The sequence below is a fragment of the Cololabis saira genome, chromosome 10 (genome assembly GCF_033807715.1).
Source record: "Cololabis saira isolate AMF1-May2022 chromosome 10, fColSai1.1, whole genome shotgun sequence".
Taxonomy (NCBI): Eukaryota; Metazoa; Chordata; class Actinopteri; order Beloniformes; family Belonidae; genus Cololabis; species Cololabis saira.
The window spans coordinates 32,755,072-32,772,521 of NC_084596.1; the positions used below are offsets into that span (position 1 = coordinate 32,755,072).

Consider the following 17,450-nt stretch of genomic DNA (forward strand, 5'->3'; position numbering starts at 1 on the left):
TGGATTCATCTCGAGGAAACCCGGCAGTAAAAAGTGTCTTCCTGCTTTGGCACCTGCCCTGACCGTCCAGCAGAGGTCGCTGCTGCACACACACGAGACTAATCAACGTCCATCATTTATTACAGCAAAAATATATACATACAATGAATATATTCATATATTACAAAAAAGAAGAAATGTTTAATTTAAAACTACAACTCCAAATGATGCATATTTAGATGAAGGCTCACAGACAGATAGTCAACATGAAGGCCTTTGGACTGCGGAGGGAAGCCTGGATACCCGGAGAACCCCAAAGTGGCATCAACCCCCCACAGGAAGGTCCCACATGAGATTTAAACACATACCCTTCCTGCTGAGAGGGGCGAAACTCCACACTACCATGCCATTAACTTAGGTATAAATAAACCTGCATTGAATACAAAATAATTTGTTTAAAAATAATGATAATCAATGTCTAATTTACATTGACATCTATTACACGTGGTGATACATATTGACAACAAACACAACCAGTAACTCCACAGATCACATCTATATTCTTTGTCACCACTTCATCAAAATATTGACATGTGACTATTAAAGAGATGTATAAAAATCAAATTAAGGGCATAGCATTTGAAGAATATGCTATTCAAGTACTTTACACAAATGCTTTGGGTGATGAGGAACTCAAGGACATTCAGGATAAATGTTATGGCATCTGTAGACTTTGACACTTCATGTCTAGTAGTTTTTGTCCAAGCTGATGGAGCTTATTATCTGGTCACGTTCAAGAATCAGTCTTGTTGCTGTAGTCCCTGCTTTCGGTTATGCTCCCAAAAACATCTGTTACAAAACATACATCTGTGCAAAACCTTGATAATCTGGAGTTAAAGTGTTTCTCTGTCTCAACGACAAGTATCAGTGTAACTAAGTCAAGTTTAGAAAGTGGCAGACGGCTCTTTGTTGGACCGACACATGGCCTTCAGAGCCTTTTTTTAGCAGAGGCTGCATATGCGCGCTGTAAGGAGCTATACGTTTTTACAGCTGGGACGAGTGTACAAGCCCTCGATGGCGGCAGGGATCTCTGCCACTGCCTCAAACAGCAGGGACTGTTCCTGGATATAAGTGAGATTCTGTGATTTACTTGGGAATAACAGAGGGAACACATGTGACACCAGAGGTGACGTGGTGCTTGAGTGACACCCACCTGGTGACAAAAAGACACAAATGAATTACTGCAGAGTTTTTACTGTTTTTACAAACCCAACTGCGCTCAAGCGCCCCTCACTTCATACTGGCACTGTAGTGCCATCCCCACTTAAAAATTAGGTGTACCTCTTTAGTTCTTTATAAGGCCGAGCACGTGATCAGCCACAGTGACTCAACTCTGAGAGCTCAGTCTGCCCCTCCTTTTCCCTGTAGCTCATGATGGGGATTAAATCCAACGGAAAATTTGTCAAAATCAATTAAGTTCAACAGCTTTCTAGATGTACTGGTATTTAACAAATCAACTATAATGAAATTGGATATTTTGGATTTACATTAATTGAGTTTAAGTGTCCTGAGACACAAGAGAAATCCACTAAATCAACATCTTTTGTTTCATGTTATAGGGAACAGCAGGAACAGACCCTGTAATGCAGTAAATGATGCATTTCTGAAGCTTGGTTCCTAAAATGATCACAAGCAACGACTGCGAATAGCTGAGTGGACATCATGTCCTAATATCTGCAGATTTGTCTCTCATGGTTTACAACAGCAGTTTTCACATCTACTGAATTATTTAGCCCTGAATAAGCTGCTGTCTGTGGATACCGCAGCCAGCGTGGTGATAAGGACCTGATAATATTATAACTGAACATCGTCACTTTATGGCATTTTGGCAATTGATCACAGTACACCTGACTGGATTTAGAGTGGGTTTGTGTCTGCATCTACCTTTTTGACTATTACAGCATGGATTTTTGAGTTTACGTGGCATGTAGTTTAAGTTTTCCACCTACATGCCAACTCTTATAAATCAGTATAGAGCTCACCCAGTTTTTGAGTGAGGATAGCACAGTGGTTTTAGTTAGAAGTGAGGGGTGACTGCAGGTGAATCCTGGCCTGGGAAATGTGGATTTGCTGTAAACACTTTTAATCAAGTCTTAATGGTTTTTAGTGGTATTTTCAGACCCACAGCCTATCTGCCATTTACAGTCTTTGTAACTGCAACATTTCTGCTCAGATCTAATAGAAGGACCTGAAATTGATGCTTCTCTTGGTCTGATTGTGGAGGAGATTTTAGCGTGGCCATCATAGTCACATTAAAAGGCGCATTGTACAATTTAATCATTTACAGAAATGACAACTTTTAAGGTTTGCCCAAAACATGTTCCAACTACATGGTTCAATCACACTTTAAACCCGTTTGTAGTTAGATCACACATCCATGAATATCAGTAAAACCCAATTTATGGGCCAGTTATTAACATCCACTTTCCATATTTCTAAGGTGGGTTATAGGAAACCAACAGCCTTTAACTCAGGATGATATTCCTCTGGTAAACCAGCAGGACCATGGATGGCAGCAGCAGGTGACTATTTTATTCTGTCAGCTCTCGGTTTATCTGTCAGTGTGTGCAGAAGGAGCAGTACCTTTAAATGTTCAGCGACAGTGATTTGAACTGAAAACTCTGTTCTACAGAAGTACGGAAAACATGGGGGGGGTCAACTGCCTGAGAGACGACGCCACATAGCTGCAAACCAGAATACGGGGTATTGTCATAAACATTACGTGCAACATTACATATTCAACTGTAACTGCTTACTCCTTGGGAATGCTACATTTGATCAAAGCAGACTCAAAGTGAAGATGGTTCAAGTGGCCAAACGGCTATCAACAGGTTGTTATATTGCTGCGGTCGTCAGACTCCAGGGTAGCCAAGCCCAGTCTGAGAGTACGACCCGAGGATCGTGGCTCTACTGTGAGTTTATCTGATTCTCCAGCATAAATCTTATTTTTAGAGGCCAAAACTGGTATTTTAATCTTAGATACATCAGTTGGAGACAGAAAACTTCTTTTGACTATTCCTCAGGGCTTTTGTTTTACAATACATTGTGTGTAAACTTTACAATGTTTAGTTTCTCCTTATAATGTAAACATGTGTTTCTGAAAAGTGGAGCCCTCTGGCTGAACACAACTACTGAAGAGCAGCCACAAACACAGTTTGTTTGAATCTAGTAAGCCGTCTGAAGAGTAATGAACACGCTGCAAACTGTTGTTCAGGGTCGTATGCAGCTTCAAACTGCTACGGTGACATATACGTATGTATGTATGTGTACGGTCCCTTCAAAGTGTGGATCGCTGTGGTTTCATAATTCATACGATCAGAAAGGGATCACATTCACCTGCATCTTTTTCACATTAACGCCAGGATCACCGCCGTCCACCACATCCACACCTGTTATCACATTTAATCAGCTGTGCACTGTAAAGGAGGCTGGCTCAGGCCTCATTTGGGTTTTTACACTTTACTTACACTTACACTTTCACTGTGGAGGGTTAGTTTTTGGGTGACTTTCAACATGGATTCTGGTTCTGGCTTCAACCACGCCTCAGACAGAATTATAGATTTGATTGAAGGTTATTTTTGCCAGTTTTAATGTAGGTATTTTAGTTGATACGACATATTAAACCAATGCTCGGGAATGAACCTGCAGCTCAGCTGTAACTGTGCTTTTCTCTGTCATTTTTTATAGTATGTTTTACCACTTCAGGCCCTCCCTCGTCTGTGCTAAGCTTGAAATCCAGAAATTTACCTCCAGTAAGACTTGCAGCCGACTGCGGTTGAGGGCGTTGCACATTACCATGGTTGTCTTTACACGTTAATAATAAAGCTCATGCTCTAATTTAATGACTAAACCATTAACAAGGAATTGCTTTGGCTTCCCAGATTTTTGGGAAACTCTCTCTGCTCCTTTCTAGCGACGTAACCAGATCCAGGTGTTGATGAGCCAGAACGCCACTGTGGCAGAATAGAGGATCATCTCTCGCTTGGAGCGCTCTTTGTTTTCTTCCTCCAGAAGCTGCAGGCGCCGGTTGAGCTTCACAATCTGGGTGACCACAAGAACACAAGAACATATGAAACACAAAAATTTAAAAGGGGAAAACACATCTTTTGCTGTGACCATAAAAAAAAAAGACAAAAAGGATGGATCTTATTTCAGATGTAAACAAAAACAAATGTGCAAAACCACACGCACGTCAGCAACAGTCGAACAACTGCTGGATTGAAAGAAAATCTTTGAACAACTGTTACATTTCTATGCCGTTGGTGTTTGCTTTGTTGTAGTCGACCATCTAAAAAGTGCGTTCTGCTCAGACAACATTCTTCAAAACACTGCCAGATGTAAACTCAGAATTTACCTGAACAGTTAATAGAAAACAGTACTGAACATTTTAAGCATCCTACAGAAGTGTGGATGCGCATCAAGTCTTTAGCAGGGACACAGACATTACTGAAGCATGTGAGACACGTCACCTGTCGTCGTAGAGACGAAGCATCAACTAGGCCAGACTCATCTGGGTTGACGTCCAGAGCCAAGTCCAGATGTGACCTGTGAGCATGAACACATCTTGATGTCTACTGATGACAAGCACAAATCCTTTACAGTACTTAAAACAATGTTATGGTACAATAAACAGCAATAAGATATATGTTAAAAAAAAAAAATTAAAGACTAGGTCTTTCTTGAATCCTACGTACAGTGGACACAGATTAAGATAAAAAAAAAAAAACTGTTGGAGGAGGAACAGGAATCAATCAACATGCATACAAGAGCAATTCATGAATCTTTATTTTGAGATTAAGATAATCTGACTGAAATTAAGACTCTAGATCAATAATGCTTTGTTTTTTCTGCAATACTCCAGCACATATCAAATAGTAATCCAATCATAATTTGCACAAACATACCTTTACTAATCAAGTACTTGTAATCAATCAATATCTGATTTTCTACTTTTAGCTTTTAGTAGAGGCTTAATCTGTGCCTCAAATCTAATAAAGCCTTAATCCCTTGAAGTTTAGATTAAAAATAAAAATCAGCATTAAATCACCTATTTAAGATGGCTTTTAACACCCAGTAGTGTGATGAAACTTTTATCTTTTTAGATTTTGTTGTATTTTATTGTTTTATTGTTTTTGATTGTTCTTATTTATCCTCTCTTTTATCTATTAGTTGTTGTAAAGCACTTTGGCACACGGAAAGGCTGTTGTAAAGTGCTATATAAATAAAGTACATTACATAATCATTATACGTGTATTTGCAATGCATCAAACATTCCGAATGCAAATGTTTGTAGGAGATATGAGGAGAAAGAACAACCACTACCTGCGGTGACTGTCGTCCAGGACTTCCAGGATCTGCTGGTAAGCCCTGCGCGTCGTTGACTGGACGTAAGAGATGAACCCAGTAGTTGTGAACAGGGTGATGTTTGCATCTTCAGGGGAAGTGAGAGGAGGGCACAGACGGAGCGGGGGTGCAGTAGGAGACGGGCTTACGCTGACACAGATGAGTGGAGCACAACAAATTAGAGTCCAAGAGGATACTTTCTTTTTTTAAGCAATAAAGATCAAAACAGAAATATGTTGTTGGGTCGATGTTGTAACGCGTGACCCAAGCATTGGAGTGTCCTCACCTTAAATCAACTCTCCTCATGGGACTGCCGTGGCGACCGGGTATGTTCTCACTTGCACTGCGTTCCCTCCGCGATCGAGCATGAAAGTTGGCCTGTTATAGATCCAGTCATTTTAATTAGTGACACATTACAGGATACAAGAAAACATGTTAAAGCTATAATACGCCACAGTTGAGTGTTACTAGTTGTAGGTGCAACATTAAAACTTTACCTCCTGGCTTAAAAAGTGAGCCGGAGTGGGAGAGTGCACTTGTGCTTGTGTAGAATATATCCAATCTTTTCCCTACAGAGTCTACAGAACGATAAAATCACTATGTGCTTTTATTTACCTCCACCTGTGCCACATGTTATAAGGGAAGGTCAAAGGTAGTCAGCATGCACATACCAATGACAAGGTGGCTGCGGCTGGTCAGATGCTCTACAAACTGTCCTTTTTAATCACTTTTTGTACACAATTTTGTAGTTAAAATGACCTCAGTGTGAATGTCTCGACCCAATCCAAACTACCACATAAATGGAATGACACGTGAGACTCTTGTTAGAATTTTAGATCAGCAATTTATTTTGGCGTAGAAAATAAGGACATTTCTAATGAGAGAAAAGGCAGGGAATAAAAAGATGTATTCCTTTACTTACCACCAGGCTGGGATTACTCTGCGAGTTTGCAGCGTGGTCCATTTCAAGAGAGTCCAGCGGCTGTTCTGAGAGCGTGAGGACATGGGGGGGGGCCTTCATGCTCAGCAGGTCCAGAGGCGGGATTGACTGAATGAGATCCAAGTCTCTTGGACGGGTAAATAATGGCTCCCCATCATCGCCTGCAGACAAAACAGGACAAGAGGGAGCATGAGGTCACAATAGAAAAGTTCATAAAAATGTCAGTGTGCTGACCTTAGAACACTTGCCAGTTCACTTTTACAATGGTGCCATCGTGTTAGCACCATGGACTCATTTTATTTATAATCAAGTATTCTGTAATGTTATATAATTATACCAGTGCATTTATGCATCTTATGTTGCATAGTAACAGAGGTGCAAACAGAATATCTCACCCGCAACAACAATCCTTTCAGGGACCTGCATTAGAGCTGTGTGAGGTGGTAGGGGTTCCTGAAGTTGAATGGGCCCCCTTTCTCCATCTGGGCCCACTTTAAGGGTCTCGGGTATTCGCATGCGCTGGCTAATGCCCTCCGTATACTCCAGGTCATAATGGATGCGGTTCATATCATCCACCTCCCCAGAGGAGGAGAAAGTTGGCCCACTCATCCAGCCTTCGATCACATCCAATGGAAATAAAGAGAAAAATAAACAATGACATTATTAGAAGTAGACATCTCTTATTTATTTAAGTCTGAGACAACGGTGTTCTCTACGAGTGGGGAAGTGGTTCAATCAAATGATCCAACAGTTTTGTTCTACTATGCTTGCATTTTACATTATCTATTTATATCTGCTCTACTAATGCGTGCACTACTTTTACTACTTCAGACAGAAATACACCCTTCATGTGTGTGCATGATGTGTGTGTGTGTGTATATACTGTATATATACACACACACACACACACACACACACAAACAGGACTGTCTCAGAAAATTAGAATATTGTGATAAAGCCCTTTATTTTCTGTAATGCAAAAATGTCATACATTCTGGATTCATTACAAATCAACTGAAATATTGCAAGCCTTTTATTATTTTAATATTGCTGATCATGGCTTACAGCTTAAGAAAACTCAAATATCCTATCTCAAAAAATTGGAATATTCTGGGAATCTTAATCTTAAACTGTAAGCCATAATCAGCAATATTAAAATAATAAAAGGCTTGCAATATTTCAGTTGATTTGTAATGAATCCAGAATGTATGACATTTTTGTTTTTGTAATTGCATTACAGAAAATAAAGAACTTTATCACAATATTCAAATTTTCTGAGACAGTCCTGTACATATATATATATATATATATATATATATATATATATATATATATATATACATACATACACACACACACACACACACACACACACACACACACACACACACACATATATACCGGTATATACATACATACATACATTATACAGTATACATAGAAAAGGAGCTTAACAGCGTGCAAGAAACAGCTTTCATTGTACTGCCTGGTTTTACATAACACTAACATGTAAAGCAGCTTCAATGTCACTCACAGACATCCCTCGCCAGCCGCCATGATTAGCCTGTGTAGTCCACATGTAGTGACCAGCTGATTTACAGTATAAACTCTGCTGACCGGCTTCACTGGCCCATGTGTTATTAGGAGAAGCACGTCAGCTAAACAGCACATTGAAACCCGCACGAACTGCATAGTCGGGCTCACTGACCGGAGTTGAAACCACTAAGACCGCTTACCTTTTAAGTTTTTGGCACTGATGTTTGAAAGGTCATGTGTCAAAGGGCAGTTTGTGTTGCGATATAAACAAAATCAGCCCAGACGACCAGCTAGCGAAACCGAAAGACGTGAAGGTCCCTTAACGCCTGTGGAGCAGGTGCAGCTGCTATTGACTAGCCTTGCGACCGCGAGGGCGGAGCTTATTGACCACACCGCCAGTACCCGCCGCACCCGCAAGCCCCGTCAAGCAGGTTGACACCAAGGTTAGAAAACGAGCGTACCTCGAATTAGCTGGCTCCTTCCATACAATACGTATGTATGTGTGTACATATATGTGTGTGTGTATATATATTTGTATGTATATATATTTATATACAGGACTGTCTCAGAAAATTAGAATATTGTGATTTTCTGTAATGCAATTACAAAAACAAAATTAAATTCTGGATTAATTACAAATCAACTGAAATATTGCAAGCCTTTTATTATTTTAATATGGCTGATTATGGTTTACAGCTTAAGAAAACTCAAATATCCTATCTCAAAAAGATAGAATAATGTGTGAATCTTAATCTTAAACTGTAAGTCATAATCAGCAATATTAAAATAATAAAAGGCTTGCAATATTTCAGTTGATTTGTAATGAATCCAGAATGTATGACATTTTTGTTTTTTTAATTGCATTACAGAAAATAAAGAACTTCATCACAATATTCTAATTTTCTGAGACAGTCCTGTATATATATATGAATATACAAACACAGTATACATATGTATATATACATATATATATATATATATATATATATATATATATATATATATATATATATATATATATATATATATATATATATATATATATATATATATATATATATATACACCAGTTCCATGGTCCTGAATAGCCTTGTAGCCCTTTACAGTCTAGATATGTGGAGCAACCTTCAGCATGAGGTTGATTAAAAAGAATTTGAAAATGCCCTGGTAACAGAAACATCTTCTTATAAGTATCACATAAGGAAAATATATTTAATACATTTTCTGTTGGTCTGTTAATGTATTTTAAAGATGGAGATTGGGACAATAGGAAAATATAACACACAAGGGTTTTAAGAGTCTGATACAGTTCAATGTGTTGGGAACATAAAGAAATATGTGCATATGACTTCTTTATCAATGGCATTTTTGAAGTGTGATATATACTACTGGAATATTGCAGAATTCACAGTCTGAGCATTGATTTTATTTATACTTGTCAGCTGTGGGCTTTAATGTTGTTCATTCTTGATTTAATCTTTGATTCTAATTTAGCTTTGTCTGGGTCTGAGTATGATTGGAAATGCAAGCCTGCTGTTGTATTTGTGTGGCTCTCATATTTGTCCGTTTTGCTTTACAGTACTTTGTTGATAAGCACTGCAATCAAATTATTGCGGCAGTATGTAGAACATATGTAGCTGTTGGATAGAAAGAAATTTGTTGAAATCAAAAGAATAACCTGTGATTTTAAGAGAAAGTCATTGGTATGTTAGTGAGTCTCATCCATGAAGTCAAACTGACTATTGCAATTTACAATCCACTTGAAATTATTGCAATCACAGGGAATTTAAGGACAAAATCCCATTCTTTGAATTGGAGACAGTTGTGTCCCATAATTCATTGCGGCTCCAGTAATAAAGCATATAAACTACCATTTTAGAAAATTCAGCTCGTATTATATCTGCCACATAGATAGTGACTAGTAATTAAGATAATTCAGGAACATTTTGAATTAATAAAGTAAATTTGATTTGTCACAGGTATAGACTTATAAAACCAGATGGTCACAACCAGGGCAGCTGACAGTCCTGCCGGGGCCCGGGACAAAATAATCTAAGATGGGCCCCCCTGCGCACGGATCTCTCCTTCTCCCTCTTCCTCTCCTCTCCCTCTGCTCTTCAGGTTTTTATACAAGCTAATGGACGTTAACATTAGAGATAGCCAGTTAGGTTAAGTTACAAGGTTGGTAAACCTTGGCTGCACTGTTTCTTACCTTGCTCTACGCTGACTTTATTAATTCCAGCTTCACCGTCACCCCCTTTTTAAAATATTTGTGTAGAGAATCTCTGAGGCCTCTATTTTCTTCTTCTCTTCTTCTCTTTTCTCTTCTTTTCTGAGCACCGGACTTGTGCTGACCGGACATTTTGACAATTCTAATGGTTGAATTAAATGATAACGTCAAATTTTGATCAGCGGCCAAAACATTTTTGTGTTGGGGGTTCTTGACCACAAGGACAATTAGGAAGAAAACAAATAATAATCAATCAATCAATCAAATTTTATTTATATAGCACCTTTCATCCAGGTACATGAAATACAAGGTGCTTTGACATTTTGATTGAAAAATAAGTATAATAAACAAATAAATAAAAACTGGGAGACCAAAAAATAAAAAACTGGGAGACCAATGCACCCTGACATACAATATAGAATATATAAAATTTATAAAAAGATAAAAGTTCAAGGATTAAGGTTAAAAAATAATCAGTCCACAACAATAAAAAAAAAATAATAATAATAATAAAAACATTATAAGAGATAGAAAAACAGATACCTTTAATAAGGTTTATGTAACTCAAATACTACATATTTTTTTCCACAAATAGGCATATTTTGAAACATTTTGAAAAATGATTCCATAATTTAATGAGAATTAAAAAAAATGATTTTTAAAAAAAAAAAATTTCTTCAATTCTGGCCCCCCCCCCTACCCTGGGCCCGGGACAACAGACCCGTTTGTCCCCCCCTATCGGCGGCCGTGGTCACAACTCATGAATGGGGTATCGAACGCACTACAGAAATACATTTCCCACAAGCCCGTCGGTTTCCTTGTTATTGCGCATGTCTGTTTGGTGTGGGCCGTTATTTTGTCTTCCTCAAGCTTCAAATGAACAACAGGCTAAAAGCTGCGCAAATGAATTAAGTATTAAGTCACGTAAATGTGATTTCGTCCGCTCTCGTCGCTCGCCGCCGACATAGATGGGGTTGCGGGGACAGTAGCTGGTTGTCTCGCAGGGCTGCGGGGTCCTCGCTCGGACTGAAGGCCGGGAGCAGGACGCGGAGTGACAGCCGGGGAGAGCAGCGTTGGTCCGGCTGGACGCACGGCCAGACTCCCGGGGAGCTGCGAGGCTCGGAGCACCGCCGGGTCCGTTCTCCTACTGCCGCCCTGCTCAGTCCACCGAGGGGATGGCACACCTACGAGACATGCAGAACCAGGTAGAGAAAACCTTTGTCACCCTCCCTCATTCTTGTTCAAGTCAAGCTGAGCAATCCTGAATGTTGGCTCTCCAGGAACAGGGTGTGTGAGGTTTACATGTTCAGTGGGAGGGAAGCAACATACTGTACACACATACATGCATGCACACACATATTATTTATATATATATATATATATATATATATATATATATATATATATATATATATGTGTGTGTGTGTGTACATAATGCAGATTACTGTACACACATACATGCATATACATACACATATGCATGCACAAATACACACATCTCTCTCTCTCTCTGTCATTCATATATATATATATATTTATATTTATTAGATTCAACTTTATTGTCATTGCACATGTCAAAAGTATGTAAAGTATGTATTGATGTACATAGTGCAGATTAATAAATAACTATTGTTATAAAGTGCAGGTCAGATATGAATGAATGATAATATATATTATGAAAAGATTAGATGTGATTATATGATTTACACAGATTTGAATTACAGTATATACATGGGTGATTGCAGTATTTACATGTGTGTTAGTATTTACATTGTGCGAGGAGGTAATTGCCAAAAAGTCCAGTGCAATTATATTATGTACAGTTGTGTTATGTGTATATGTTTGTACATATATATCTATATGTATATATATATCATCCAATGCATTTTCTTTTCTTTTTTTCTTTGGGCTCCAGTTAAGAAATTAAATATTATTATATAGACAACAAAATGTGTGTCATCTACATATCTGTATGCCAGTTCTTAGGGGGAGATGTATACTGTATATATGTATATGCTGCTGGCGAACAATTGAAAGAGATAAGCCTAAACAGACGTGTCTTTGAGTTTTTCACCATTTAATGATTTTGCTAAGAGACGCACCTGCTAATAAATTCAAATTTTAGTACAATCTTAATATTTAGTTTTAAACTCTAGGTCAGTAATGACTTTGTTTTCACTTGAGCAGAACACCCGACTGGATCCTGAGGAGTACTTCACCAAGCAGGAACGGATCGGTAAAGGTTCTTTTGGAGAAGTTTACAAAGGAATCAACAACCGGACCAAGGAAGTGGTGGCGATTAAAATAATTGACCTAGAGGAGGCAGAGGATGAGATAGAAGACATTCAACAGGAGATCACAGTGCTGAGCCAGTGTGACAGTCCATTTGTTACCAAGTATTATGGATCATACCTAAAGGTGAGATGTTAACAAAAAGACTGAGAGGATTCCTTTCTGATGACGGTGGTCAAGCAGTAGTTTTAAATCACCATATTTAAAGACAAATATGTTTTGTGTGTTTGTTTGTTTTTACCCTTAGGGGACCAAACTGTGGATTATCATGGAGTATTTAGGTGGAGGATCTGCTCTGGATCTGGTAAAATGATTTCTGTTATTTTTATTCAGCTTGCAAAGTAGACACACTTGAGAAGCAAAACTTTGCTCTTGTTCTCTGTAAAAAAGAAATTTCTGTTGAAATGTTATCATCCTAGCTCCGTCCAGGACCTCTTGAAGAGACTTACATTGCTACTATACTGAGGGAAATACTAAAGGGGCTGGAGTATCTGCATTCTGAAAGGAAGATTCACAGAGATATCAAAGGTAATAAACTCTTACTGTGTATTTATGACACAACACAAAGTACTGCAGATGCATTCTTTAATAGTGATGTCCCTTTGTCTTAGTAAGCATTGTTTTAAATATCCGTTCAGACCATTTTACAGATGTCCTGGTACAAACACATTTATTGTTCACATAAATGAGATCTAAGTTGTACCAGAATGGTGTATTATGCACAAAGACTATTGAATTAACTTTTAAGAGTTGAAGTTGAAGATATTTGTATCAGCAATACTGTTGTGGAGTGTGCAAATCAAAAGACGAATGTTGTGACAAGTGATCTGCTCTGAGACATATGCACACTGAACCATAACCAGATGCCACCAAGACATCGTGAGCTTATCTCACAATCCTGTAGGGGTTCAACTTGTTTGCATGTTCTTACGGTTAAAGCTTTTTTTTCTCTGTTCTGCGTCAATGATCTCGTAATCATAACTCATTGTGAGGAAATAATTCAGTCATTTGTAAAAACAAAAGTAAATGGGGCAACAATGACAAAAGAGAAAATATCTGTTAAAACGGTTAAACCGTAGAGGGGTTTTTATTTAAATGGCTATTAACAACATTATCCTCTTGTCTAAAGCTTTGTTTGCCACAGTAAAACTACAGTAAACGCTGAGGTGTCGGTCTGTTCATACGTCTTTTTAACAGTGTGTAAGGAATCATTACTCTAGATTTTTTTCATCATGAATAGTGTACTACTTTTTGTCACCTTAGACATTAACTCCATGATGATTGATAGCTGCACGTTCAGCTGTGAGCATCTCATATCTAGACTGTCATTATAGAAACCTGAGGCAAACCTCACTTATTGCTTGTGCTTTGCTTTTTTGATTATCTCCTAGCTGCCAATGTGCTCTTGTCAGAGCAAGGTGACGTGAAGCTTGCAGATTTTGGGGTAGCAGGACAGCTGACAGATACTCAGATCAAGAGGAACACATTTGTTGGTACACCTTTCTGGATGGCACCAGAGGTCATCAAGCAGTCAGCCTATGACTTCAAGGTGAGACAAAAGTCTGTGGGGAGGCCAGAAAACAAACTAATTAATTGATTTGATTGAGAACGATATTTATGTTTTAATTGCGAAAGGTGGAAACAAAGAAGAAAATAACTCTCCAGCATTGGGAATTATTTTTTAATTCTGCTGTGTATGAAAGGTGGTCACATTTAATTTGCATCTTTTTTTTTTGTTTCTTCTTTCATCCAGGCTGATATCTGGTCTCTGGGAATCACTGCCATTGAACTGGCCAAAGGTGAACCTCCCAACTCCGATCTACATCCCATGAGAGTCCTGTTCCTCATACCCAAAAACACTCCACCAACATTGGAGGGCCCGTACAGCAAACCATTTAAAGAGTTTGTAGAAGCCTGTCTAAATAAAGACCCTCGTTTTGTGAGTTCAGCACCTGCACCCATGTACAAGCCTCTGTAGCAGAATCAACACAGAGCCAGACACACGTATTCAGACTGAATAAGAGCAGAGGAAAATACTTCCAGAGTGGGATTGCTGTTCTTAGTGAAGACAAAGTAAAACGCAGGTTATTTATCCTGCCAAATATTTGGTTAGTGGATTAACACGTCCACTCCTTCACAGGAATTAGTTTGTTCTGTACTTTGTCAAATATTCCTGCATGATCAAGATCAGATTTTCAGTTTTGTTGATGAACAAACTCATGAACAGTTAATTGAGGAAATGCATACTATACACGCCCAAGAATAGCATAAAAAGGCATAATTAAGGGAAAAGAGGTAACTTAACTACACCCATTCACATTTGTGAAACTGTAATCTCACTGCACTGTTGCCCCCCTTAAAACAACAGAAACTATTGTCTGAAATGTTCCTATCAATGCTCACGTTTCTGTTGTCCTGGTCTGCACAGAGGCCCACCGCCAAAGAGCTCCTGAAGCACAAGTTCATCACACGTTACACAAAGAAAACAGCCTATTTAACAGAGCTGATAGATCGCTATCGTCGCTGGAAATCAGAGGGTCACGGCGAGGAATCCAGCTCTGACGACTCAGATATGTCAGTCTCAAGAACACGTTTTCTCATTTTAAACGCCAGTCATGTGCATAAATAGCATTATTATTGAGCAAGCACTGGTTCTTATAGTTTAGTTTTGATTAAAAGCATGATGAATGGTTGATTTACCCAGTTATTCTTTCAGTGTGTATGATGTAATTATTTTTTAATTGCATGATTTTTCAAATATAAACACAAGCTTATTGAATTGTGGTTCATGTTGTGAGTCAAATGATGAAAACAGGTGACTTGCCATCCAAACTATGCTCAAAATCTGGCTAAAAGTTTGTTTTTTTTCTCTCTCTTTCTTCCAGGGATGCTGACGGAGATGTAGACCAGTGTCCCATGTGGACCTTCCCCACAGTCAGGCCCAGCTCTATGAACAAATTACAGAAGGGCTACACACACACAGATTCAGAGGTGAGCAAAAGCAGCAGAAACAGAGCAAGGTGCAGAGTACGGTCTCCTGCTTTTCATCAACACTCTTTCCTCTTTGCAGTTAGGAGACTCTATGAAAAGACAACCCAAGTCACAGTGCTTGTCTGCTCTGGTAACACCCATCTTCAGAGAGGTAGGCCAAACTGCTCCTTTTTATCCTTCCTGCAACTAATCTAACTAATGGGCCAATCCAGAACAATGTTCAGAGCCTTTCACAAATTGAAGTACTTTAAAAAGCTGCTGATTCACACTGCAGCAGTCTGATCAGGCTTAGGTTAAATATGTCCTTCTACCTACCTCTGTTTATTTATCATTATAGAAAGTTGGTTAAGATTTATATAGATAATTTATTAATCCTGAGGGAAATTCAAAGTATTCAGCAGTTGCATAGTTGCCCAAAAAGCAGGTTAGCATCAATGACAAACTGAAAAGCTTGGTTGGTAACAAATAATGCAATAAATAAAATATAATATAAATAAAAACGCACATCAATGAAACTGTCATGTGTAAATTAAGACAAAATTAAAAAAAAAAAAATGTTGTGCAATGTAGAAACAGTTCCGATGTGCCAGAAATGATTCCAACATTAAGAATGTGACAGCATGAAAGTAGTTACATTTTAACTGCAGGTTTTAGTTTAAAATGTCATGAGCAGCATTCTGAAGCAGATCTCTAATGTAGTTTTATACTGCTGAGCACTGCTATATCAAGGAAGTTATATTTAACCACATGCAAGTCCTCTTTAGTAACAGTTTAAGCCTGCTGTAACGAGTAGATGACCCGCAGGCTGTAGTTTTGCAGACCCGGAGAGGAACATGCTCAGTTTAATAACCAGAACAAGTCGACAGCAACTTTTGCAAACACCTCAAAATTATTGCAAGTGACAGAAAATGCAAATGTTTCCATCTTGGTGCAAATTAGAAATTACAAATCAAGTAGTTTTGGGGTCAGTTTCCTGAAATGTACTATAAGGGTGATTGTTTTTGATGGTTGGTTAAAATAAAGCCCTAATCTTTATCTTCAGTTGATATAAGGTATTTCAGTTGGCAACAACCATCTCTTTGATTTTTCTCCACCAGTTGAAGGACAAGCGGCGGGCCAGTGGCGGTGGAGTAGGAGCCATCGAAGAACTGGAGAACGCCTTCAACCTAGCAGAAGAGTCCTGTCCGGGTATTTCTGACCGACTCGTCACCCACATGATGGAGAGAGTGTGCAGGTAATGTAATCACCACCCAACAGTCAGCTGGGTTGCTTGTTTTGAGAAAAGAGAAGACCATTTTATTCTAACCTGCCGTGTATGTTGTTGTCGTTTCAGGTTTTCTTTAAACGGTAACACTACTCCATCTTCTCGGTGAAGAACCAACTGGATATCATTCAATCCAGCTCCATTTTCTTTTCTTTTTTCCTTTCTTCCCGACCCGCCCGAGTCCTCAGACGAAAGATCTATGATGAGCCCATCCATCCATCCACCCCCACCATCTTGTACCACTGCCACCCTTTGTCCCCTCAGAGATCTTTTAATTAGTTAACGACTAAATATTTTTACAGTTTGTCCTTTAAGAGCGGAGAGTATTTAAGAGACAAAAAAAGCCATGACATTAAGAGCATTGTGTATACCTGTTAGAGTGAAAACTGCTATAATAAAGTCTATAGAAAATGTCATTCCCTTCAGCGTACCGTTTCATTTCCACTTGTCAAATCTCTCTAAACTAGCAGGCTTAAGTATCAACTTCTTTTTGTCTGCCTGACTGATACACACTGGTTTACTGCTGTGTATTCCATTATTGTTTACCCATGCCTCATTGATCTTATACCTGTGAAGAAGAAAAACATTTATAGTAAATGCACTCATTTATGGGCCATTATTCCCTTCTCTCTCCTGTTAAATGAGAACGTAAGCTGAGGATCAGGCCTCATTAACGTCTGTAAACGCTGCACAGTGATTAGTGCTGCCCTGTTACCCTCCAGCCTGGTTCCTGGTGGCTCTTTCAGAGGTAATTAAAGTAGAAGGAATCATTAGCTGATGTGGATAGTTGAAGCTTTGTCACAATTAGGAGCTTT

General features: G+C 38.7%; 2 protein-coding genes across 2 annotated transcripts; one reads left to right on the forward strand and one right to left on the reverse strand.

Moving 5' to 3' along the window:
- Nucleotides 1-102: 102 nt before the first annotated feature.
- On the reverse strand, nt 103-8,227 carry LOC133452885 (mitochondrial fission factor homolog A-like). Its single transcript, XM_061732604.1, has 7 exons — nt 8,059-8,227; nt 6,718-6,936; nt 6,305-6,483; nt 5,669-5,760; nt 5,362-5,532; nt 4,509-4,584; nt 103-4,080 (listed from the first exon to the last, which is right to left on the reverse strand). Exons 2-7 carry the CDS (start codon nt 6,929-6,931, stop codon nt 3,949-3,951), a joined length of 864 nt encoding a protein of 287 aa, XP_061588588.1. The 5' UTR covers nt 6,932-6,936; nt 8,059-8,227; the 3' UTR covers nt 103-3,948.
- A 2,694-nt stretch (nt 8,228-10,921) lies between these two features.
- On the forward strand, nt 10,922-17,045 carry stk25b (serine/threonine kinase 25b). The gene is made up of 11 exons (XM_061732606.1): nt 10,922-11,293; nt 12,276-12,506; nt 12,628-12,684; nt 12,800-12,908; nt 13,772-13,929; nt 14,134-14,319; nt 14,809-14,954; nt 15,266-15,371; nt 15,451-15,522; nt 16,469-16,605; nt 16,705-17,045. Exons 1-11 carry the CDS (start codon nt 11,264-11,266, stop codon nt 16,742-16,744), a joined length of 1,272 nt encoding a protein of 423 aa, XP_061588590.1. The 5' UTR covers nt 10,922-11,263; the 3' UTR covers nt 16,745-17,045.
- Nucleotides 17,046-17,450: the final 405 nt, after the last annotated feature.

Coding starts and splice junctions, on each gene's coding strand:
- stk25b (XM_061732606.1), top strand. CDS start 11,264: ATGGCACACCTACGAGACATGCAGAACCAG. Junction 12,909..13,771: donor GATTCACAGAGATATCAAAG/GTAATAAACTCT, acceptor ATTATCTCCTAG/CTGCCAATGTGCTCTTGTCA. Junction 13,930..14,133: donor AGTCAGCCTATGACTTCAAG/GTGAGACAAAAG, acceptor TCTTTCATCCAG/GCTGATATCTGGTCTCTGGG.
- LOC133452885 (XM_061732604.1), bottom strand. CDS start 6,931: ATGAGTGGGCCAACTTTCTCCTCCTCTGGGGAGGTGGATGATATGAAC. Junction 6,484..6,717: donor TGAAAGGATTGTTGTTGCGG/GTGAGATATTCT, acceptor TTTTGTCTGCAG/GCGATGATGGGGAGCCATTA. Junction 4,585..5,361: donor CTGGACGACAGTCACCGCAG/GTAGTGGTTGTT, acceptor TCATGCTCACAG/GTCACATCTGGACTTGGCTC.